This window comes from Plasmodium relictum (genome assembly GCF_900005765.1).
Source record: "Plasmodium relictum strain SGS1 genome assembly, chromosome: 8".
In the NCBI taxonomy this organism is placed as follows: Eukaryota; Apicomplexa; class Aconoidasida; order Haemosporida; family Plasmodiidae; genus Plasmodium; species Plasmodium relictum.
In genome coordinates, this window is record NC_041686.1 from 1,231,186 (window position 1) to 1,258,407 (window position 27,222).

General features: G+C 19.8%; 6 protein-coding genes across 6 annotated transcripts; 3 read left to right on the plus strand and 3 right to left on the minus strand.

Annotated features, from left to right (window-relative positions):
* Positions 1-94: 94 nt before the first annotated feature.
* PRELSG_0832800 (exportin-1, putative) lies at positions 95-4,011 on the plus strand (the record flags this gene model as incomplete). The annotated part of the gene is made up of 3 exons (XM_028676411.1): positions 95-3,622; positions 3,729-3,821; positions 3,934-4,011. The coding sequence occupies 3 exons, from the start codon at positions 95-97 to the stop codon at positions 4,009-4,011; spliced, it is 3,699 nt and encodes a 1,232-aa protein (XP_028532903.1).
* Positions 4,012-6,729: 2,718 nt separating this feature from the next.
* PRELSG_0832900 (conserved Plasmodium protein, unknown function) lies at positions 6,730-8,194 on the plus strand (the record flags this gene model as incomplete). Its single annotated transcript, XM_028676413.1, has 2 exons — positions 6,730-8,000; positions 8,131-8,194. 2 exons carry the CDS (start codon positions 6,730-6,732, stop codon positions 8,192-8,194), a joined length of 1,335 nt encoding a protein of 444 aa, XP_028532904.1.
* Positions 8,195-10,280: 2,086 nt separating this feature from the next.
* Positions 10,281-10,928, plus strand: PRELSG_0833000 (CDGSH iron-sulfur domain-containing protein, putative; the record flags this gene model as incomplete). The annotated part of the gene is made up of 3 exons (XM_028676414.1): positions 10,281-10,349; positions 10,446-10,547; positions 10,644-10,928. 3 exons carry the CDS (start codon positions 10,281-10,283, stop codon positions 10,926-10,928), a joined length of 456 nt encoding a protein of 151 aa, XP_028532905.1.
* A 1,052-nt stretch (positions 10,929-11,980) lies between these two features.
* ABCB4 (ABC transporter B family member 4, putative) lies at positions 11,981-15,823 on the minus strand (the record flags this gene model as incomplete). The annotated part of the gene is made up of 1 exon (XM_028676415.1): positions 11,981-15,823. One exon carries the CDS (start codon positions 15,821-15,823, stop codon positions 11,981-11,983), a length of 3,843 nt encoding a protein of 1,280 aa, XP_028532906.1.
* A 1,060-nt stretch (positions 15,824-16,883) lies between these two features.
* Positions 16,884-22,105, minus strand: PRELSG_0833200 (cytoadherence linked asexual protein, putative; the record flags this gene model as incomplete). The annotated part of the gene is made up of 9 exons (XM_028676416.1): positions 16,884-18,356; positions 18,488-19,254; positions 19,388-19,546; positions 19,745-19,930; positions 20,022-20,153; positions 20,292-20,354; positions 20,510-20,563; positions 20,655-21,230; positions 21,328-22,105. The coding sequence occupies 9 exons, from the start codon at positions 22,103-22,105 to the stop codon at positions 16,884-16,886; spliced, it is 4,188 nt and encodes a 1,395-aa protein (XP_028532907.1).
* Positions 22,106-23,171: 1,066 nt separating this feature from the next.
* SRPK1 (serine/threonine protein kinase, putative) lies at positions 23,172-27,197 on the minus strand (the record flags this gene model as incomplete). The annotated part of the gene is made up of 1 exon (XM_028676417.1): positions 23,172-27,197. The coding sequence occupies one exon, from the start codon at positions 27,195-27,197 to the stop codon at positions 23,172-23,174; it is 4,026 nt and encodes a 1,341-aa protein (XP_028532908.1).
* Positions 27,198-27,222: the final 25 nt, after the last annotated feature.

Sequence of the window (27,222 nt, forward strand, 5' to 3'; positions counted from 1 at the left end):
AATAAATAAATTTTATTAATATTCTAAAATAAAAGAGAGAAATATTTAAGGATAGTTCAAATATTTAAAATTCTTAAAAGTTGAAATAATAAAAATGGAAAATGAATCATTCAATCCTTTATCTCTATTAGATAAAAATCAACCTTTTGATGCTGAAAAGTTAAAATTATTAGATAATGTAGTTGAAGCATTATTAGATACAAAAGATAAAAATAGAAGAGATTTTGCACAAAATCTGTTAAATCAATTTAAAATGTTAGATAATTCATGGAGATCTGTTTCAATTATATTAGAACACAGTGAAAATGTAAATACTAAATTTTATGGATTACAAATATTAGAAGAATGCATAAATAATAAATGGAATATTCTTCCACCAGAAGAAAAAGAAGGAATGAAAAACTTTATTGCTTGTTATACTATAACATTATCAACAGAAGGAACAACAGTAGGAGTAGATAGGCATTTATTAAATAAATTAGATGAGACATTAATTCAAATAGTAAAAAAAGAATGGCCAGATTCTTGGTCTAGTTTTATTCCAGATATAGTAAATTCAGCTAAATTAAATCAAAATGTCTGTGAGAATAATATGAAATTATTAAATATGCTAAGTGAGGAAGTATTTGAATTTGGAAATGAAACATTAGTTAAAAAAAAAAAAGAAAAATTAAGAAATGAATACGCTAGCCAATTTCAAGAAGTATATAATTTATGTTTGTATATTTTAGAGGCAAATGTGTATAATAAAAGAAGTACTAACACTTCTTTAATTAAACAAACATTAAATTGTTTATCTAATTTTTTTAAATGGATACCATTAACTTACATTTTTGATAAATATAAATTTAATGATAATAATATTCAAATAATTGATTTACTATTTGATCATTTTTGGGACGATATTTCTTATAAAATAGAATGTGTAAAGTGTATACAAGAAATTGTCATGTTAAAAATTGATGAAAAAAATATTATATATTTTGATAATGTATTTATAAATCTATGGTCAAAATTAGTAAGCAAAATTAAATTATTACCAAATGCCAATGAAATGAAAAATATTCCTCCTGAATTAAAAATTTTTTGGGAACAATATTTTTTACAATTAAGCATTTGTATAACTAGTTTTTTAAAAAATTATCGAGAGAAAATTGTAGAAAAAAATAATAATACTAATGATGTTAATATTGTATTTAAATTTTTAAATATGCTTGCAAATAGTAATATGGAAGAAGTATTTTTAATTATTATTGATTATTATAATATATTTACAGAACAATTAATAAGAGAATTAATAACACGATTAGAGCAAGAACATAATTTAAAAAATAAAAATTGTTCCAATTCATCAACAGAGTTAAAAAACTCTTTAGCATCAATGAATACTTCCTTGAATTTAGAATCATCTTCATTAAGTAATAGGAAATCGTACAGTTTTGCAACAATGAGTAATGATTTAACCTTAAACAATAATAATAGTAATAAAACAATTAATATTAATGAATATTCCTCTATTTTAGATAAAATTGATTTAACACCTACTGAAATTAGGAAAATGTGCCCTAGGATTAAATTATATGAATTTATTTTAAATGATATAAGAAAAACTGTTATTGAAAAAATGGCAAAACCCCAAGAAATTTATATATCATATGATAATGAAACAGGAGAAGTAGTAAGAGATTTTGAACCAGACACAACAGAAATAGCTTTGTATAATACTATGAAAACAACTTTAGTATACTTAACTTATTTAGGTTCAGAAAAAACTATGGAATTAATAGTAGAGTTGTTAAACAAAGAATCTGAAAAGTCTTTAAAAAATACAAACAAAAATGAAGTATGGAATAGTACCAAGACTAACAGAATAAGTTATGCTGTTGGTTCTATATCTATGTGTATGACTCTTAAAAAAGAACAAGATTTTTTAATGTATATATTAAGGATATATTTACATATGATAGAAGTAAAAAATGGAGAAGAAAATAGAGCCATATTAGCTTCCTGCGTTATGTATATAGTTAGTCAATATCATAGATTTTTGAAACTTCATTGGAGATTCTTAAAGACAGTAATGAAAAAATTATTTGAATTTGCTGAAAATGAAAAAGTTCAAGATATGGCAGCTGAAACTATTTTAAAGATTTGTAAACAATGCAAAAATGTTATTGCTAAAAATAATCATTCTAATGATAACAGTGAATCATTTTTTAGTACTTTTATTAAATTTCATAATAATATCATGCATAAATTACCAGAAAAATTAAATCTTCTTCTTTATGAAGCAATTGCACACGTTATTTCTTGTTTTCCTTATGAAGAAAAACAAGAAAGCATAAAAATTTTGATGAGTAAATTAATGAATCTTTGGAACTCTTTAATATGTTCTAATAATGGTATTAAAGACCTAAATAACCAAAATTCTTTAAATAATAATATAAATAATAATACTGATGATATGAAAAATTTAGAACATTTATGTACTTATGAAAATTCCAAATTAATTATTACTTTTGTGAGAGTGAATTGTAGATTAGCATATGCTTTATCGTATTTTTATTATGAACAATTATCTTTAGTATTTTTAGATTTCTTAAAAATTTATCAACTATATAGCAAATACATAAATTTAGAAGTAGAAACAAATGGAACCAAAAGAATTAAACATGCTCAATTTAGAAATTTATTTTTAATGAAAAGAGAATTTTTACATTTAATTGAAACTACCATAGAAAGAAGCTGTTATAATATACAAGAATTGGAGGAAGAAATATTAAAAAGGGAACAAAAAAAATTGAAGAATGAAATAGATGAGTCTATGGATATTCATTTACCAACTATTGAGGAAGCAAAACAAATTAATTTTCAAATGACTAGTAATATATTAAATGTTCTATTGGAAACAATATTAGTTGATTACCGGGATAGTAATCCATATATAAAAGATGCTGAAGTGTTTTCTTTATTATCAACCGTATTTAAAAAAATTGAAAATGTAACTTGCCCTATTTTACCAACAGTATTAAATTATGTTTTATTACCAACTATTGATATGATAAAAAATGATTTTTCTTCTTATCCTGAACATAGAGAAAAATTTTATAATTTTTTAGATGCATGTGTTAAGCACTGTTTTGATTATTTATTTACTCTAGACTCAGAAATATTTAATACTTTTATTCAATCATTGTTGTGGGCAATTAAGCATGAACATCCATCCGTTGCTGATCATGGTTTAAGAATAACTCACCAATTTTTACATAATATCATTATAAAAAAAAAGGAATATTTAGAAGAATTTTGTAAAGCTTTTTATTATATTATATTAAATGAAATTTTCAAAACTTTAACTGACTCTTTTCATAAATCAGGTTTTCATTATCAAACGATAATTCTTATGAATTTACTGAGATTGCTTGAATTTGAAGTAGTAAATATCCCAGAAGTAGAAATAACAAAGCCCCATATAATAAAGCATGTGCAAACATTTTTATCGCAATCTTTTGAAAATTTAAATCAAAAACAAATTGAAACATTTTCAGTAGATTTATTTAATTTTTGCGTTGAATCTCCATCTGCTTTTAGATCATTTGTTAGAGATTTACTTATATCTCTTAAGGTAGTACTAATATATTTTTATTTATAAAATATATTCTCCAAAAAAAAAAAAAACTATTAAAAATATTTATATATACATAATTATATATATTTTTTTTTATTATTAGGAATTTGCTACTAATCAAGATGAACTTTATGAGGCAGATAGGCAAGAAGCATTGCAAAGGGCAAAGTTAGCAGAAGATAATAAACTTATTAAGGTAAAAAATAATATATATATAATTCTATTTATGTTTATATTTTTTATATAAATAATACTTCATTTATATATGTAAAATACAAAATACTTAATTTTTTTTTTTTTTATTATAGTTAAGAGGGCTAATGAAAGAAGATGTTCCTAGCTTTTCAGCTATTGATGTTGATGATGAATGCATAAACATAGAATAATAACTCTTTTATAAATTTTTTTTTTTTTTATTATACATTATTTTTTAATTATTATTTTCGTTAACTTTAAATTTTTATATTATTACTTTCTTTTAAATAAAATTTTTTTTTTCAAGAAAAATAAATTTGAATTTTTAGGTGATTATTAGAAGAAGAAAAAAAAAAAAAATAGCTTCCTTGTGTTACATATGCATAATAAAAATAATAAAAATAAGCATTCATCAATTTAGATAATTTTATTAATTTATTACATACATAATATGAAGATATTTCAATAAACTTATTTATATATTATTATATATTTTTTTTATTATTTCTTTTTTTTTCTATTATTTTCTTTCTTGCCTTACATAATGTATTATTTTTAAATTTAGTAAAAAAAAAAAAAAAAAGACAGATATTTCTAAGTTGAATGGTTAATTGTTTTATGCTTTTTTTAATATTTAATATTTATAACAAAGCAAAGACTTCTATATAATTGGAATTTTTTCTTTTTTGTTCTTTTTCAAAGTATATGTAATTGTAATTTTAATAAAAATTAATGAATAAAATACAAGGAAGGCATATACATATTCATTAATTTTTAAAATATTAAAAGAATAAAAAAATTTTATATACTGTATATTTTTAACTATCCCCAAAATTAGTTTACAGCTATAATCATACATATATAAAATTGTTATGTATAAACATTTAAAAAAATGTTTTCTGTTAAGAAAAACTTGGTATCATATGTATATAGTTTAAAAATCTTATATGTAAAATTTATTAGATGAGCAATTTATTATATATTTCATATGCTTGCTTATCTTAAAATATTAAAAAGATAGTAATATTTGGTATATTACTTTAAAAAGGAAAAAATATTATTTGTTTTAAAATTCATATTAAATGTATTTCTATTTTTTCTAAGCATTTTATTTTTTTTCATAAAAAATTAAAAGAAAAAAAAGACTTTTAAGATATACAAAAGGGGAATTTTTTTCTAAATTTTTCTGAAAAAATATTCCAAATAAATTTTTATTTAAAAAAGAATTTTAAATTTAACAAAACAAAAAAAAAAAAAGATAAGCTACATTTATTAAAAAAAATTTTTTTTATTGCATATTTTTTGAAAGTTCCATTAACTATTGAAGTTTTAGAAATAACTTATATAAAAATGAAGTAGTTTGTTTTAATAAAAAATTTTCTATACAATGAAATTTAAGGGATTGATGATTAAAACTTTTAATGTTAAATATATTTTTACCTGGTTTTCTTTTATTAAAAATTCTTTATTCACAATTTATGCATTACTATGCATGTATATACATTAATAATATAATATTGTTAAAATTTAGATTTTAAGTATGTAATTTTATTTAAATTTTTTTATATGTTAACTTTCATTTTTGTAATTTATCATTAAATCATCGTGCTAATTATATACCGATTTCCTTTTTTTCCTTTTTTTCTCTTTTTTCTTTTTTTTTTTCATTATTTATTTTTTTTTTTTTTTTTTTTTTTTTTTTTTTTTTTTTTTTTTTTTTTTTTTTTTTTTTTTTTTTTTTTTTTTTTTTTTTTTTCCCCATTTTTTTTTTTTTATTTTATTCTCTTTTTTTCCTATATATTTTTTCCTTTTCCTTAATATTGTAATTTCTTCCATTTTATTTTTATTATTTTCGAGCATTTGCTATTTCTTTCTTTTAAAAATATATTTAAAATGTCAAAAAATGAAGGAAAATAAAAATATATATATATATATATAAAATATTTATGCATCATCATCTGACTTCTCTTTTATTTTTCTTTTTTTTTTTCTTATATTTCACATATCTTCTTTTATTTTATAACATTTAGATGATTCATATAAATTTTTTTTATGGAATCTAAAAATCAATCTTATTAAAAATTATAAAGTTGTAATACTTTGTTATATGTATGTATATATATATAAGTTTTTTTTTTTAAAGAATTTTTTGAAAAAATAATTTTAAAATATATTTTTCAAATTAATCAGAAATATGATGTTTTTTTAATTAAAAAAAAAATAAACAAATATATATATAACAAAAATGTAATGCATTTAAAATTCATGAACTTAGGTACATTTGAAAAAATTAGAAAAATTTATCAATGAAAAATTTCGTGTATTTCACATTTTTAAAAAAGCAATCATATTTTTATAATTTAAATTTTTAAATAAAAAAAAAAGAAAAAAAAAAATTACTTTTGAACTCTTTTTTATAATTATCTATTAATAGTAAATAAAAATCTGGAATCATTATTTGATATAACCCTCATGAATATATATATATATATATTCAAAAGTATAGGTAGATGTATTATTAAATACTTACAGATTTATATGTTAATTCATATAAATTTAAAATTCACACAATACAATAAAAAATATAAATAAAATAAAATAAAATATAAAAAATAAGATAAAACTTAAAATAACACAAATGTTTAAAAGGGTATATGTAAAATTATAAAAGAAGAATAGATAATATAAATATAGTTATAGTAATTCAACAAAAATTACTGAATTCAAAATCAAAAAGTATTGAACATTTAATTCTTAAAAAAAAAAAATAGATCAAATATAGTAAGTGTTTATGTTTTAAAGAATAATAATAATCTTTAAGTACTGATGAAAAAAATAAGTCTATTAATAAAATAAATCCTTCAAATTTTTTTAAATTAAATAAAAATACATATAATTTATGTAAAAGTATGAACAATCTATTATTAAAGCAACAAATGTATCAAAAAAATTCAAAAGATCAGAATAGTATAACAAAATTGAACAACACCTCATCGAATAGAGATGGAGGTTATCAGAGAAATAGTAATATAGGAAAGATCAATATGAATAATATGCCAAATAATAATATTTATAATAATTCCAATAATTTAAATAATGATAACTATTCATTAGGTTTATTTATTGATAACCCTCAAAATGCATTTGTCTTTGATGAAAAAGATTTAAAAACTTTGTTTTCTTACTATAAAGGAGCAAAAAATATAAGAATATTAAATGATAAAGCAGCAGCACAAATAACTTTTTATGATCAAAATATGATACAACAAGTAAAAAAAGATATTAATGGGTTAACGATAAATGATATTGGTACTATTAGATGTATTATATTAAATGAGGGAAAGGTTATCGAACAATTTCTTCCTTTTTCAGCAAATGATCCTGCACACTTACAGAATTCTAATTTATACTCTAATAACGAAAATACAGTTAATATGCTAAAAAAATTGGCTAGCTTATTACAACCACAAAATAATACTAATATAAAAAAGAAAAATGATATGAATCAATTAACAAAAAATCAGGTGAATAACAAAATTAACCATACGAATTATAGCAATTCAAACAGTAATTTTAATCCTATACATAATAAAAATGACCAAAATGAAAATCCATATGCTAATAAAAGATTAAGTAGAATAGAATTAATTGATATTTTTGGTTTTCCTTCCGAGTTTGATGTAATGAAAAAAATTTTAGGTAAAAACAATTCAAATATAACTTATATAAATGATCAAACAAATAACAATGTAAAAATAGAAATAAAAGGGAAACCAATAAATGAGGCACCTGTTGTTGAACGAATGCATATATCTGTATTATCAGATGACATACCTTCGTATAAAAAAGGAATTGAATTAATCATAAAATTGTTAAATTCTATTTTTAAGGAATTTTGCGATTTTTGCTTTGAAAAAAAATATCCAGTACCGGAAAATTTAGCATTTAAGAGGCATGAATATACTTATAATCCAGATGGAACTACGAAATACTTAGGTTATAAAGAAAATTCGCATATATTAAAAGAAAATTGCAAAAATGATTATATGTATAAAAAAAACAAAAACATACCAAAGAATGAAAAAGACAAAAGAATTCCTAACAATACTTTTAATATGTATTCGAACTCCAATCTTCAGTATAATAACCAAAATGTGATCTCAGGAGACTTTAAGGAAATGTAAAAAAAAATAAAAAAAGAATAATAAAATTTAAAAAAAAAAAAAGAAAAAATAGACTTATAGCTTCACATAATATGTATATCATTATTATTTATTTATTTATATATTTATTTTTTTTTTTTTTTTTAGAAACTATAAAGAATCTAATCAAGGAAATTTTCGTAATATTAAATTAAATAGAACGAGAGATTAACTATTATTAAAAAATCATTTAAATTTATTTTGTTACATAATATCAGAATAATATTTTTAATTTGTAAACTATTTTTTTATATTCTGATAGAAAAACATTATTTCTTTTCAAATAGTTATTATACTAACCGAAATCTTTTAACAGTAATATCATCCTTTCTTTTAAAAAAAAAAAACATATAAATTTTTTTTTTTTAAATTTATGTATAATTCAATTATATAATTTTTTTTTATTTTCAAATATGTTTATATTAGTTAAAATAAATATATATAATGTGTATGCTTTTTTTGCGTAAAATAATTCATTTATTTTTTGAGGAAGTTATATTTGAATATTAATTTACTCTATTAATTTTAATATAAAATTTAAAAAGTTTTATTTTTTATGAGTAATAAGAAATAATATAATAATAAAGGTTAAAATATAGAAAGTTTTCAAAAAATAATAAGTATATTTTTATTATATTTTTTTTTTTTTCGAATGTATATTAAAAGCTAAAAAAAGATTATGTGTAATCTTAAAAATATCTGACTAAATTACTAATTTAGCTTTTTATATTTCTTCTTAAAAAATAAAAACTTCAAGCTTTTCAAATATAATAAAGTATTAATGAAAGGATGTGTATTAAATGGCAAAAACAAAAAAAAAAGAAACATTTACTTTATATATGCATGTTAATTTTGTAAATAATTAAATATATTATAGAGCGTTTTTTAAATCTTATTTATTTAAATTTTTTAATATTTATTTTTTTGCATTAAATATAAATAGTAAAAGATTAAATTTATAATTATGTTACTTTTGATTTTTTAACAAAAATATATTAAGTTTTTGAAAAATTTATATATATATTGTATTTTATTTTACGCTTAAACTTTTATCATTACTTATATTCTATTTTTGTTACTCTAATAATATATTAATTATTTCTTCATTAAAATTCTTATTTTATTATTTTGGTTATTAATTTTTTTTATTTTATTACTGTTTTTAACATTTTTATTATCATTTATTCTTTTTTTTTTCTTTTTTCGTTTCTGATTTTCGTTTGAATTGCGATGTTGTCATTTAAATATAAATATGAATATTTATAATACATTTAGACTTTCTTAATTATATATGTATTTATAATGTTTTGATTTATTAAAAGAAATAAAAAATTTCCATAAATATAAATTTTCATTTTTGGAAAAAAGTATTTTAATATTTCTATGTAAGTTTTTATTAGAACAATTTAGATTAATAGTTTTTAAAATAACATTATCGTTTTTAATATATATATATATATATAATTTTATGATTTATACAATTTAAATTTTTTTATATTTTCATTTTTTAATAATTTCTATTTCACAATTTTTAAGTATTTTATTTATTCTTTTTTTTTTTTTCAACAAATATATAATTCTTTGTAATTATTTTAAAAGTAATATGTTTTGGGCAAATATAGGCATTTAATGTATATTTTTAGTGACTTTTCTTGAGATATTAAATTATTTATTTTGAAATAATATGAATATTTTTTGTCCCTTTATAAATTTATAATTTTAATAAAATGAATTATTTATTTCATTTCCTATGAATTATATTTTATTTTATTTAAAGAGAACTATAATAATAAAAGAAAGATAAATTATCTATATTTAAAATACATGCATATTAAAAAGAAATTTGTTCTGAAAGAATCAAAAAAAAAAAAAAATATGTAAATTTTCAAGTTCTTTTTAAAAGTAAATATAACATGTTTAAATAATACCACGTAACAAAAGGAAATTTAAAACTTTTCTCATAAGTATTATATATTTACATCAATTTTGTAATATTATAGGAATCCTATGTATATATTTTTAAAAAAAGATAAAAACAAGAAAGTTTATTATATTTTGAATATTTTTATATAATTTTTTTTTAATTTTTATGATGCATCTATTTTTTAGTGAATAGTTAATTTTTTTTTTTATATTTACGCAAATGATGTTAATAATTTTTTAAACTTACATGAATATATACTTAAAAAAGAAAAATTAACGAAAATACAATAAAAAAAGAAATTTTTTTTTGATGGTACAGAAAAAATATAAGGAAAATGAGTGATCCACTAGAGTATCTTAATGAAATAAACTTCAATACGAAAAAATTTCCTCAGTATACTCATGTACGTATTTGTAAAATATATCAAAAAAAATGTTACATATTATAATTTTTATAAAAAATATTCTACATTTACTAAATATATATATATAATATTCAGTTAATAGAAACTTGCCCATCTGAACATGAAAATGAAAAGACTATAAGAATTTGTCGTTGTTGGCAATCAGGAAAATTCCCATATTGTGATGATACACATAAGGTTAAATATATAGATATATATATATATATATATATATATGCATTTAATTAATGTATGATGTATATATATATATATATTTTTTTTTTTTTTATTTAGATTTTCATTGAAAATGGTGACAATGTTGGTCCATATGTAGCAAAATTAACTAGTTATAAGTTATCAGATGAAGAAAAGTTAAAAAAGAAAAAATACAATGAAAAATATATAAAAATAAATAATAAAATTCCCTATGAAAAATCTACAAAATTAAATTTTAAATTAAATTATTCATATGTGAATCAGAAATTAAAGAAACCTATTTTTTTATCTTTTTTTGTTCTAACATCTGCCATACTATATACACAAAAAGATCAAGTTACTAATATGTATTCTACTCATTAAAAAAAAAAAAGGAATGGTATAATGAAAAAAATAGTTTTATATATATATACAACTGTCTTTTAATTGTATCTACATTAATGTAATTAAAATATATGTATAAAACTTTTAAAATTTGTTTCTCTTACAAATCTTATAAATATTATTAATAATTGAAAACTATTTTAAATATTTTTTTACATTGTTGTAAGTATTAATGTTATTATTAATTTTATTTTTTTTTTGTGGTTAAAATTTATCATTTATATTATTATTATAAAATTTTCTTTTAAATTAAGTGATAAAGTTGTATATGTATTATGATTGGAGGATTTTCTCTTTTTATATAAAACTTTTAATATAATAAAATTATATCAAGTATATTAATATATCTTTTTTACTGATAATAGAAAAGGTAAATTACCATAGGAAAATGTTTAAATCTCTAAAATAATATAAAATAAAAGAATTATATACATATATATTATAAAATAATGAGAAAAACAAATTAGTAATGCAAGTTATATGCATATACATATATGTGTATATATATACAAAGAAAAAATAAGTTTTGAATAGGAAAAGTTATAACATTTAATGTGAACTTGAAAAAATAAAAAATGAGTAAAAATAAATAATTACCTATTGAAAATTTGATAAAAAAAAAAAAAAAAATCATTATACTATATTATGGAAAAACAAAAAAAGACAAATAATTTATAAGAAATAAAGAATATATTAATTTGATACAAAACAAATAACCCATATGTTAAAAATATTTATTTAATAATATAATAATTAAAAAAAAAAATGAACTTTTTATTTTTTTATTTTTTTTTCTTACAGAAAAAATAAAGCATAAATTCTCTTATCTCTTAATTTATATATATAAAGTACTAAAAAGTATATTAAATTCAAATATTCATATAAAAATTTTCTTTAAATATATGCTTTTTCAATGTAGCAATACATATAAAGACAATAAATATAATGATAAAATCAATGTATTTATTTTAATTATATAAATAATAAATTTTTTATTTAATACTTTAGATATATGTATATATTATACTTTTTCATAATTCATTGATTTTTTTTACATATTCACTATTTCTGTTTTTCATTAATTTTTTTCTTAAGCCTTCTTCTATAATTTTGCCATCTTTTAATATATAAATATAATCACAATTATTAATCGTCGTTGTTTTATGAGAAATATTTATAATAGTACAATTTGGTAAATATTTTTTTATGTTCGAAAATATTTTTAATTCGTTATATGAATCTAATGCACTGAATGCTTCATCTAAAATTAAAATTTGCGGTTTTTTTATGATTGCTCTGGCTAATGATATTTTTTGCTTTTGGCCTCCTGACAATATTTTATCATTAATTTTATGAAAAAATTTATCACTATAAGAATTTATTACATCTTTTAGGAGGACAATTTTACATACTTTCATGATTTCCTTATATAGCTTTTTTATGAAATGCACTTTATATTTGTTATAACTTTTTTTTTTTTTTTGTTCTTGAATTAATCTAATATTTATTTTCTTTCCGCACATTAAGCATCTTTTAAAATTGAAATCCTTATTTTCTTCAACTATCCCATTATTATGGAAATATTCTTGATTTGATTTTGATACATTTTTTTTTTTATTATCTTCATTTAAAAAATCATGATCTAAGAATAAATGGATACACTTATTTATATTATCTTGGTTTAATTTGAAATTATAATTTAAATGTGATAAAATTTTATTCTCTTTTGTTACGCAGTTATAAGAATAAAGTATATTGTATATTATTGTATCACTAAATAAATAGCTTTCTTCTTCTATCACAGAAATTTTTTTAGTCAAAATATATTTAGATACATTTTTTATATTTTCATTATCTAATAAAATATTGCCGTATTTTATATTATATAATCGTGAGCATAATTTTGATAAATATTCTTTTCCTGAATCGTTATAACATAAAATCCCATATGTATATTTCTGTGAAAAATTTAAATTAATATTTGATAAAATTTTATTCTTAGGATATTTTGCAAAATAAAAGTCCACATTTTCAAAAATTAAAGTACTTCCTTTTTTTTCATCTTTCATATTATCCATCATTAAGTTTTCATTTATGTATTTATAATTTTCATCAATAAACTTTAGAATTTCTAATTCTTTTATAGCGTTCTGTATTATGCATGGAAATATATTATTAAAATTTTTTTTTTTTTTTTTTTTTAAAATTTCTTTGTAATTTATACATTTAGGTTTTGATAATTGTAAATTACCTTTTTCAATGTTACATTCATACTTATTCAGAGAACTTAATTTATTATTTTTGTATAAATCATTAGTATATTCTGTATGTTTTGCAGGTTTGTATATATTATTCACATAGCTATTTTCACTGTTATCATTTTTTCCTTGAAAACCATTCATATTAGTATCATTTATAGTAGCATCATTTAAAGCATCGTTCATATTAATGTTGTCTATATTAACATCACTTATTTCATTATTACTATTAATATTTAAGTTTTCATTTAGACTATTGCTTGAAAATTTATATTTTTTTTCTAAAAAATTTATGATATTTTTTTTTTTTTTTTTATAATAAAACTTTGAATAATTATAAAATAAAAAGGTTATCAATATTACATATAATGTTTTATTTGTTATGTTACTCATTTTTAGAATACTTTTTTTATCTTGAATAGACAATTTTTTAAATGAACAAATATTATCAAACATAAATATAAATTTTTCTCTTATTAAATTATTTTTTTCTTCATACAATTTTAAGATTAGCAATAGAATATTTCTTTTATATTTTGATAATAAAAAATTTATAAATTTTCTATCTAAGTTATATTTTATTATAAGTTCATCATCATTTTTAATAAAATTATATATTTCTTCAATATTTATATCATATTCGTTTATTTTTAATTTATTTGGTGGTTGCTCATATTTATTAAAAATATCACCAATATTACTTTTAGAACTAAAACTTTTCATTGTATTATTAAATTTAATTTCTTTATTTAATTTTATAGAATTATCTCTTTCTTCAAGTTTTACGTTTTTTTCATCAATTGGAAGATTAATTAATTTGCATTTTTTAATATCATTTATATTATTTTGTATTGGATTTAAGATTCCTTTTTCCTGAATATTTATTTGTTCTTCTTTAATAATATTTTCATTTTCATCATTTTTCACTTCTTTAGATTCATTCAATAAGCAAAACTCATCGTCATTTAAATAAGATTTATTATCCAACAATAATTTCATTAAATTATTATAATTTCTTTCAAAAAGTTTTAGATAATTAGGTTTCATAATATTAGCAACATAATCTGAATTTCTTTGAATCATTTGAAATTTTTTTAAAAGAGAATATTTTAAAATAAAATTTTTTAAATCAATTAAATTAAAGAAATTATATATATTATATTTGCTTGAACTCATTTTATTTTGATTATTACGAATAGTTTCTCTTTCAATTAACTTTATAACATCCTCTGCGTTCCCAATTAGCTCTTGAACTCGCGAATATTGCTGTTCAATTATGCAAGATTGAGATATAATATTTTGCATATATATAACTGAAGAAATAATGGTTCTAGATTCAACAAACTTATTATTTTCTAAAGTTTTTTTACTTAGAATTAGAGTTACAATAAAAGTTATCATATCAATTAAACGAATACAAAATTTTTCTAGCATGTATAATAAACCTAATTTTATCCTACAAAAATAAATACTGTCTAATGATTTGTTAAATTTTTCTATTTCTTTATTGTGTGTATTAAATGTATGTATAAGAGAAAAACTATTAATAGATTCTTCTATAATATTATTTGATTGCGCAATAATGTAACTTTCTTCTTTTGCAAATTTACGAAATATACTTGAAAAAAATATAGAAATATTTGAAATAATTATAACAATAAATAAGGACATTATAAATAAATTTACATTTATTTTATAGAGAAAATAAAAAGACAATACAATTTTAATCATATTTCTTAACAATACAATTAAATTAGTGGTAAAAATATCAATTAATTCAGAGGAATCTATATTTAGTCTACTGATTAATTCTCCTTTCCCTTTTTTCTTGTAGAAATTTATATTTTTATTTAATAATACATTAAATAAATAATTTTGCAATTTACATGTACTTACATATGCACATACGTTAAATATATACGATCTAAAAGATGAAAATAGCAAACTTAAAAGAGAAACTAATACATAAATATAAAAAGGATTATTAAAATTTAAATAATTTATAAAAGAATTAAAAATTTGAAAGTTACTTTTTTTTAAAATTACAAAACTTTTATTCATTACAAAGGCTAATGTTTTTGATAAAAATATAGGAATATATGAATCTACAACTGAGGATATAATAGTTAATAGAAATCCTGTAGCAAAAATATATTTACTTTCTCTTATTATTCTAAAAAGTTTTGTTGCATCATTTAATAAACTACTTTTACTTTTACTCTTTTCCAAAGCTTTATAAAATAAACTAGACAACAAATTTCCATTTGATTTTTCATTATGTTTACTATTATTTAACAAGAATAAATAATCATTATTCTTTTTAGCAACATTTAATTTTATAATTCTTAAAAATTCTTTTTTTTTTTTTGATTTATAATTAATTTTATTAAAAATAAATTTATAATTTTTCTTTCCTTGCAATACTTTTTTTTGTTTTATGAAATTGCGGAAGTGAAATTTAATATTCCTCTTTTTTTTGTTCCATTCATAGAATTTTATAAAAAATATATTTCTTTTTTCATTGTCTTTAAAAATTTGTTTATTTTTGGAAAATATATTTTTAGTTAAATAACATGCTAAAAAAAAAAAGAATGCTAAATTACATAAGAATTTCATATTTTTAATACTATATAGTTTTTTTGTCTTTATAATAATAAATACCTCATTTTAATTTCATTAGTATTTTTTTTAATTATTTTTAACATAAATATTTATTTTTCATTCATTTATATATATAAATATTCCTTTATCTTATTTTTTTTTTAAATAAAGATTGTTTTCTTCATTATTCTGTGTAGTCAATTTTGTTGTTTTAATCTTTTTATAATTAATTACAATATGAAAATCTTGATTATTCTTTTTTTTTTTCTTAATATACTTTCTATATCAGAATATTTTTTATTTTTTATTTTCTCGTTCCTCATACATTTTCTTAAATTATTTATTAAATAATAATTTATGATTTAAATAATATTAACTTTTACATACCATTAAAAAATTGAATTTATTTTTTCAATGAGTATTTTTTTTTATTTAATTTTTAAAAGTATTGAATATGTAACAGTATTTCTTTTTTTTTTCTTTTTTGTTTTTCCTGCATAATATAAAAATGAAAAGAAATTTATAAGCATATGAATATAAGAAAAATATATATATATATATATTCAAAATTTCATTTTTTTATTTTAGATTTAAAGAATATTTTTTCAAAATTTAATTTTTTTCCTTTTTTTATATTAAAAATTTGTTAATACTTTGTAAATGAATATATTTAAGAAGAAATGTATGTTTTTTTTTTATAAACAACTATTTTAGATTCCTACAAAAAAGTAAAAAGTATTTATTACACTGAATTTTAATAATTTCAATTTAAGCTTTTAAATGTGATTATTCATTTTTATATTAGAAAGTTGTGTTATTAAAAAAAAAATATAAAAAAAGGGTAATGCACCAAAAAAAAAAAAAAAAAAATTTAATAAAGCATTTAAAACAGAAAAAAAAGAAATAAAAGAAAGAATTGATGTAATAGAAAGACTAATTTTCTAAAAAAAAAATACTAAAAAATCTCTCATTTATAGAAATTATACATATTAAATGAAAAAATTTTATTACTCTCTTTTTTATATATTTAATTTTATTACTAAAATTTTTAATTTATAAAATAAATATTAAAAAATTATATTCTATCACAATATACATTAGTATGATTACCATGTGATATTTCACTATTTACGTTTCTCGAAATCATCAGTACGTTATCGGTTTCATTATCTTCTGTATCATTTAGATTTTTTTTTTTTTGTGTTTTTTGGCTTTCTCCACTTGTACTTGGTCCTTCCATTGCATTTGGGTCATTAATATTATGATCTTTTGATTCTCTTTGTGCCCATCTAGTTATTGATATTAAATTTGAATTGTTTTTATCTACATCTCTATAGCATATAGTTTTTCTTTCATTTAAAAACATCTCATTTTCATCTGTTTCTTCGAAAAAAGAATCATCATCTATATAGAAAGTATTTTCATCTTTTAGCAAGGTTTCAATATCTTGGGGTGTTAAAGAATATATTTTCTCTTCAACATTTCTCAATATTGATTGCTTATTAATTTTTTTAGCAGAAATTCTAGCTTCAATTGCTTCTTGTTGATAACCTCTATTTTTTATGGTTGTGTAAGCTCGTTCCATTGAATTTAAAAAAATATCAGTAGTCATTTTTTTAAAATTTGTTTTGAGAAAATTATAAATATAATGCTCAACTACTCGATAAAATCTTTCAAAAACACGAATATTTCCAAATACATAAGTAACATTTTCATAAAAAGCATACCATCGCATAAAATGATGCATAAATATAGTAATAGATACTCCTTTAAAAATATCTATTACTCTTTTCTTGCTAATTCCGTGAACACTTGGCTTCATACTGGGTTGTGAGAGCATAGAATGTTTTGTTTGTTCTCGTAATTCTCCCCTAAATCCTGATGGAAAAAATTCATTTGATGCCATATATATACTAGAAGCCAAGTGTATACTCATTTGGCAAATAGGTAAGGAATTTTTTGGCCAAAGAAATTGATTTATGTAAGGTTGTGGACTAGTAGATGCTTCTCTTGCAACTTCTTTAACTCTAAGAACAAAAAAATTTAAAACAACAGGTAAAAATTTTCTGTCTATAAATTGTGATACTTTTTTATTGGAATAATAATTAGCACTAGTTACTGCTTGATTTTCACATAAAATACTTAAATTATTTAAATTTAGTATTGAATATATATGATGGCACAATTTAAACAAATTAGAGAAAATAAATGTTTTTCCATATTTTAGTTGAGTAATTGGTTTTTTTGCATATATAGGCAAAAAACTATTTGTTATACTGTCCATTATACTACCATAAAATGCATAAGCAAAATGAACAAATGGTTTTTCTTCTACTGTTAGTCCAATCATACTAGCAGAACCATATTTTTTATCAAGATCATCAGCATCATTGCTTAACTTCATAGAGAACATCATTTGAAATACAGAAAATAGAGTTTTTGAAAAAAACTTAGATGCCATCGAATTATTTATCTCCTTTTTTCTTTCTTCTTTGTTTAATTTAGAATAATCATTTCTAACATTTAAAAAAAATACATTATTCATGCTCTGTTAAAAAATAAAATAAAAAATATATTAATGAATGCAATGAAAGATAATTCATATATGAATAACTATGATTATACATATGAAAAAAAAAAAATTGAAATAATAAATAAATATTTATATATTAATCTTACAATTTTATCGTTTCTTCTTTGTGTTCTGAAACTTTTTTCAATTTTTCTAAAAAGTAAATAAACTGTTTGCAAAAAGGAGATATCCGAAAATAAGTCTATATGGATTTTATATATTGCAAGTAATTCATCAACAATTTCTTTCAGATATACTTCATTTATTGTGAATCCATATATAATCCCATATTTATAAAGATTAACAGTATTCCCAGAAATAGCATTTATAAAATAGTACAATTTATCTTTTCTCTTTTTTGCTGGAGGAGTAGCTGTTAGGTGTTTTCTAAGATTAAATATGTCAGCAAAAAAAATAATATCTTCATAATTCTTTGAATATAAATCATATGAATCTCTCATTAGCATTATTTTATTATTTATATTATAAGAATCATGATATTTATATAAATTTTTTACATTCCTTTGATTAAAATATGATTCATATGATTTCTCTATATATTTTTTCAAGATAAGAATCCATTTACTATATTTGGGTATTATAATCTCTCCATTTCTTATTTTTTCTTGCATTTGCTTTCTCATACTCTCTTCTTCATAATTTAGAAAAAAATAACCTATTAAAGAATTATCATGCCACTTTTTAAATTTACTTTCAAGTAACATAGATAAAGGATACGTATGTTGTTTTCCAAGAGGAGGTTCATTAAGGTAATAAAAAAAATCTAATTGTAGAAAAGAATTTACATGAACCATAAATTGTATACACTTTTTCATTTTGTCTATAGTTTTACTACTTAATAATTTTTCTAACTCTAAAAAAAAATATATATATATACAAAATAGGTATATATATAATGAAAACAAAAATATAAAAAAAGAGGAAGAAATAAAATAAATGTTATATTTACTTAGTTTTGTTTTATTTTATTTTATTTTTTCTTATACTCTCTACTAAGTTCACAGATTTATTCTTTCTCACATATAAAGAATAAGCTTTTTTTATTGGAGAAGGAAACCAATAACTTGTAGTAATAGTTCTTTTAAACATATCTTCTTTTTTTAAGTTAAGATACATAGCTTCGGATACATTTTTATGGGAAATATCTGTAAAAATATAAACATAAATATTTATATAAATATCGTTTATAAATATAATAAAAAAAGTCTACTAATTATTAATTATTTATTCTTGATAAAAATACAAATTTCTATATATTGTCTTATGAATATATTTTTATTTATTTCCAGTATCTTTATTGTGTTACAAAAGGATGCGATGCACTTTTTCTTTTCTTTAATTACCTTTGTAAGTGGTCAATCTGAATAATAGTAAAAAAGTATACCAATTAATATCATGAGTTAAAAAATTATCATAATCCTCATAAACGTTCATATCTTTTATTAATGAATTTATGTTATTTACTTTAACAACTTCAGTAATATATATATAAAATTTCTGTAGCATGGAAATATTGTTTTCACTTTTACCTAATGTATGAATTAAAAAGTAAATAAAAAATCATAGGATACAAATAAAAAACAAAGTAAAATATATTTTATTTTATTTTTTTAGTATTACTATTAATATAAAATAATGTTCCTTTGCACATATTACATTTTGGTGAATCATTTTTTTCGTGATTTAACAATGAATCAATATCATATGATGATATTTTATAATTTTTATAAGATTTATGGCAAACATCAACACCTGTAAATTACAAATGTTTTAATTTAAAATTTTATCAAATAAAGTATTTAGTAATATTTGTATGGAGTAATAAATTTAATTTTTTGTTTTATTAGATATAATTCAAAATAGCTTTTCTATTAAATATTTAAAATTTACATTCTAGCAAATTCTCATAAAGATCTGTAATCTTAGAATCTTCATTAAAAGATAATTCAACAGCTATAAGTTAATAAAAAGATATCAATATAAATTGGCTTAGCTTTGTTTTTGTTTATGTTTATGTTTATGTTTATATTTATGTCTATGTTTATGCTTATGTTTATGTTTATGTTTTTTTTTTTAATTTTCCTTTTCTTTTTCCTTTTCCTTTTTACCATTATAATATCCTGGTAGATAGATAGAGCCTACATAAGCTTTATTTTCCCTATCTAATAATATTTTAAAAGGTATATAGAGGGATAATATATTAATAAGAAACATAATAAATAAAATAAGCATATAGATGTGCATAAAAATTACTTAAAATTCCAGTTAGGTTTAAAAAGTGTACGTATAAAATATTTTTATGACTAAAATAGTTATAACTTTTTATAAAATAAAAAAAATTTATGTATAAATTAAATGGATTTATTCTTGAACTTTTACTAGTTTCAATTTTTAATAGACTCCTTTTATAGTATTCACTTTTAAATTTATAGCTGTCATATATATTACAATTATTCTTACCATTGCACATAAAATTGAAAAATTCTTCTTTTACATGTTTGTACTCTAATAAAGCCTGAATTTTTAAATTAGCTTGATATGCACTAGTAAGTAACTCTAATTGATATTTATTTATATAATGAATTAAAACTTCTAATATACTACAATCCTCAGATGTTGATTTTATATTTTTCTTTAAATAAGTCTTTCTTCTTTTCATTTCTGCTTGGTATGCACCTCCTGAATCACACATTAAATCTAGTGCTTTAAACCTATCTGATATATTAAAATGTAAAATTGTTTGCCAACTAAAAAATTTTTTAACTCCTAGTTTAAAATATTCAAAAAATTTCTTAAGAGCTAACCTTAATACAATAAAATGTCCTAGTGCTTTAAAAAAAAAAAAAAAAAAAAAAAAGCTTTGATATGAAAAAAAAAATAAAGAAAATAATTTGCTTAATATTGAGAAACGAAAAAATATGAGTACCTATAAGATGAGAACCAACTAAATTAAATATTCCTAAGTCATAGTAAATAGATAGCTTGTCTAACTTTCTCATATAATCAATATTTGGATGAATTGTAAAAAATAAATCCTTAGGATGAAGTATATCTAAGTCAATATAACCTAGTGTTCTAGATGGAAACATATTTTTTTTTCTTATTTTACTAGAATTAGAGTTAAGGGATTGAAAACATGACTGAAAAAATGAAGTGGGAACGTCTTTTTGTGATTTTTTTTCTGTGTTGGTGAATAAATCATTTAGTTGAATTAATGACTGTTTTAACTTCCTTGTCCTTTTATAAGCATTCATTGGTTCTAACATTAATTTTACTATTCTCAAAGTTCTCACAATTAAATTTTTTCTTTTAATTAAATTAGAGTTTTCAGAGTTATAAGATTCCATAAGCTGTTTTTTTGTAATATGCTCATATTCTATTAAATCTTTAGCGTTAGATTTAGGAGTAGGTATAATATAATCATATGTTTTTTTATTTTCGAAAGTTATTTTTACTTTTTTAAAATTGGATAAATCAGGATATGCTATAGTTCCTTCTTTTAATATAGGAAGTTTTAATTCATCTAATTCTAATGATTGAATTATTAATCTTTCTAATTCTAATAAATCCTCATATAACTCTATGTTATCTATCATTTGTCTTAATTGGGTGATGTTCTCATTTTGATTAAAACAATTCGCATTTTCTTTTAGAATTAGAAAAAAAAAAAAAATGAAGACTGGTGCATTAGGAAATACTATCATTTTATATAATTATTTTCTACATATTATTACTTTAAGTTAATATATTATATTAATTTTTATAAATTTATTAATCTTTGTTAAAAAAAAAGAAAAAATTAAAATAAATTACTTATATTAATAAAAAAATTTTAAAAGAATAAATATATTTTATTCATTCTTTTTATCAGATTATAATTATTTTTTTAGGCATTTAAACTTTTTTAGAATTTTAAAATGATTAGAAAATACATATAATTTATAAAAATATATAGGTGTAACACATTTTGTAATTTTTTTTTTTTTTTTTTTTGATAATTATGCAAGTATCCGAGTAATTTTCCTAATTTAAAAAATTTTTATATTAATTTTATTGACATATAATATATATAAATACATATATATAAATTTTTTTTTTTCATTTTATCTAAATATTTTTGATAGTAAAATTTTTTTTGGTTGTCGGTGCAAAAACATACGATAAATGAAAATCGAAATATATTTCTAAAACTTTTAATTTATAAAATAATAAAAAAAAAAAATTAATATGCGCGAATATTTCAAAAAAATAATGCACATATTTTTATTATTATTTTTTTTAAAGTATATTATCTCCATAATTTTCATTTTTTTTTTCTTTTATATTGGATATCTTTTAATTCAAACATAATTATGTTCATTTATATATATATATTAATGAAATACTGAACTTCATTGGTTATATTAGTTTATCCATTATAAACAAGGAATATTTAAATATTTTACACTTTTGCTTAAAAATTTAAAGAAAAAAATATGTATATGTATGTATTAAAATAAGTTTTATAATTTTAATATTGATTAATAACATTTCGAATCATTAAAAGTAATCACCAATAATTCAATTTAAATAGAGCTATTTAAAATAAAGAAAAAAAAAGAAGCTATTATAAGATATTTATCTAATATTATTATTGCAAAATTTTAATTTTAAATATATGAGTTATTCCAAATATGAAGGGAAATAAAAAAAAATATATTAATATGAATACTAAAATTCTTTAATTTTATATGCATATTTTTCAAAGGTTTCAAAAGAAATTATTTGAACTTATTTATTCATAAATTCTAATGGGTTTTTTGCTTCTAAAAAATTTATTTTTTTTGAAATAGCACAATATGTTTTTTTATTAATAACTTTACAATTTATTTTATTTACTTTTTCTTCAACATGGTTTTCTAACATTTTACTCCCTTCATAAAACATTTGTTCTTGCTCTCTTTTTATTGCTGTCTGATTTTTTTCTGAATGATCATATTTATTAAATTCTTTGTTTGTATTGCAATCCAACAAAATATTACTTACATTTTTTGTACATTTATTTTGTTCCATCTCCTTTGATTCAGTTGAAGTATTTTTTTTTTTTATAATTTCCGCACTCATTTTATTTTCTTCTTTTTTATGTTTGAAGTTGCTAATTCTTTTTTCGTATTTTTTTTTTGCATTTTCACAAAATTTGTTATTGCCTTCGATTTTGTATTCTTCATTTTTTTTATCTTCTTTTATTTCATTTTTAATAATGTTTTTCCCCTCAGTTACACTTAATTTTTCCGTTTTCATTCCTCTTTCTATTTCTTTTTTTCGTTTCTGTTCCTTTTTTTCTCTTTCATTAGTATATATTTCTATATCTTCTTGTTCATATATATTTTCGTTATCACAACAGGCATCAAAATCATTTTCATTGCCATATTGATAATTGTCATCATTTTCATGTTGATTATTATCATCATTTTTATTATCATATTTATTTGTATCATATTTTTCCTTTTTATCATCATATTCGTTTCCATCATCATCTTCCTCTTCCTCTTCTTCTTCCTCTTCTTCTTCCTCTTCCTCTTCTTCTTCTTCTTCATCATCTTCTTCTTCATCATCTTCCTCTTCTTCTTCCTCTTCCTCTTCTTCTTCCTCCTCCTCTTCTTCTTCTTCCTCTTCTTCTCCATTATCTTCCTCTTCTTCATCTTCATCATCTCCCTTCTTCATCAAATTTTCGCTGTTATTTTCATGTTCCTCTTCATGTTTGTATTCATCTCCCTGTTCATTGTAATTCTCAAAAGTATCCTCTTCATTTTGCATAGTTTCATTATGTATACTTATTCTTTTATAATCTCTTATTTTACCGATTTTATAGTTTGTAGTATTTTTTAGAATCTGTTTATTATATGGATCATGATCAATTGTATTTGAAATATAATCGGAATTTAATATATAATCCTCTATATTAATCGAATTATCTTTTAAATTTGAATAATTTTCCTTTTTATTTTTTGATTTACAATCCAATTTATTTTTTACATTTTTGGTATACATAGTATCATAGTTCATTTTGGAGAATCGATCTCCAACACAATTATAATCATATCTTTTTTCATAAAAAAAAGGGTATTCGTATTCACTATCATAATCAGCACTTTTACAAGATTCTTGTTCTAATTGTACAAAAGTATTGTTATTATAATCTTTAAAAGTTGTATGGATGTTTCTATTATTTGAAGAATTTATACTTTTGCTTGAATTTTCGTATATATTATAATTTGAATTATTTTTCATATAAATACTATTAATAGAAAATGACCTATTTTTCATATATGTTTCATCATCCTCTAATGCCACCATATTAAGCCAAGGATGTTGAAGCATGACAGATGCTGATGGCCTTGTTTGTGGGTCAATGGAAAGCATAGGCAGTAAAAAGCTACACAAAGGATTAATTTCTTTCTCTGGGATTCTATATTTATATTTTAATATTTTATGTAATCCATATCTTTTGATATTTGTAATATTTTTAAGTTTATATGTGTCTTTATTAAAATATTTATGGGAATTGAACCCTGAATCAATCATATGTTTTGGTATGTTTCCTAGAACTTCTATTATAAAACTTAAATGTTCTTCATTTTTATCATATCTATCAGTCTTTTGAGGATTAAACAAAAAGTCTCCAGTTACCAATTCAAAAATCATGCAAGCAAAAGACCATATATCGGCTGTTTCATTGAATCCACTTTTTAGTATAACTTCGGGAGCTCTATATTGCCTTGTTTGAATTTCTGCATATCTTGATTCATCTATCCATAAACTATTTCCTAAGTCACAAATTTTATAACAAGATTTTGCATGGCAATAAACGGATGGATCATAGGGTCTAATACAATAGTCCCCATCTTCTGTTTTTATATAAACAACTTTACGTACATTTTCATTACTACCTCCAGAATTTATTGGATAGTTTGATATTTTATTATTTTTTTTTTTTTTATATATCTCATGTAGTTTTAAAGCTTCTGGATGTATTAAGTGATTAAATATATCGCAATAAAGAGGGAATTTATTAATATCATTTTCTAAGAATTCGTCATCACAAATATCACTTTCACTATTTCGTAAATCCTCTTCATCATCATTTATAGCATTTTTTTTCAAATAATCATTTGGTAATCTATGTAAAAAAAGAGGCATCTTGTTATTTCCATATTTCTCTAGGTTATATAAAAAGTAATTGTTAAAATGGTATGGTTTTTTTGTTAATGTTTCTTGTAACGCATGTACATTATAGTAAGAAGTTAGTAATGAAGGATCTGAATTAGAAGGCTTAAGTGTATGCTTTACATATGGGGGTTCGTCAATAATTTTTTTTCTATTTAAACTTTTTTCATCAATTTTATTATGCAAATTATTTTCTTTATCTTTATATAATTCATGTTCCTTAGTACACGTTTCCATATCCCTAATACTTAAGTTATTTTGATCTAAATTACAATGTTTGTTCTTCACATATTCAGGTTCTTCAATTTTTTCATTTGTATTTACATGATTATGATTGGTGTTTGATGAATATTTGTTATCGTTAAATGATTTCATAATATTATTTTCGATAGAATTACAATTAATATTTATGTTAGGAGTTATATTCACGTGACTATCATTGCACGTCTCCAATATTTTTTTTTGAAGTTCGTTTTTGTTTAATTGATTAATGTTTAAATTTTCAGTATCTTCTTTTTTAAATTGATTCTCACCATTTTGGTCAGTATCACTTAAATTTTTAATATTTTGTTCATTGATAATTAACTTTCCTGAAGGCTCATTTATTGTAGATTGATTATTTTCTTTATTTTTATTTAATAATTCCTGTTTTAATCTTTCTCTTTTTAAGAAATTTTTTTTTTTTTTTTTTAATTTTTTTTTTTCATTTTTACTTAGTTTATTCCAATCAATAGAATCCCATTCATTAAGTCTAATTTCACTTTCATTTAATTCTTCTACTTCATTTTCCTGTTTTTCTTGTTCAATTTCACATTTTTCTATGCATTCCTTTGTAATAGAGCTATTTTCTTCTATCTCATTTTTTGTTTCATTATTTTCCTTAGAGTCATTTTTTTTTATTAATTTATCTTTACTGTAATCTTTTGGTCTAGGAATATTAGATAAAGGTGATACCAAAACATTTTCTGGTTTTATATCGCTATGTATTATTTTACAAACATCATGTAAATATTGCAATCCTATTAAAACGTGAGTAGCAATTTTTCTAACTAAATTTAATGGAATCCCTTTATAATCATAATGCTTTATTAAGGATAACAAATTAGGTCCCATAAATTCAAAAACCATACATATATGGGTACCATTGGGGCCTTTATGTTCAAAATTGTCAATAAATGAAACAACACCTTTAGTCATATTATAATGCAATAATTTTTCTCTTTGTTGCTCTTTTAATTCAACCCATGAAGAATCAAAGGAATTTACCTTAACTGTTTTTAAGTAATTTATTTCGCATTTTGCTGATTCTGTGTATGTTTCAGATCCCTTTTGAATTTTTATAGCAACAAACTTTAACGGTTTACTTTTTAGATCAGTTGCAACCCAAACAGTCGAAAAATGACCCCACCCTAATTTCCCTTCTATTCTGTATCTTCCATTATATATTTCATTTACTTTAACCGGGTGATAACCACCTTTACAATACTCTTCACTACCTTCATCATCACTTTCTGTGTATTGTAACTTACCAGATGTAGCATCTTGACTACTACTATTATTAGAAGGAGATCTTGAATTACTAAAGCTCATATTTTTTTTTTTTTTAGAATAGATT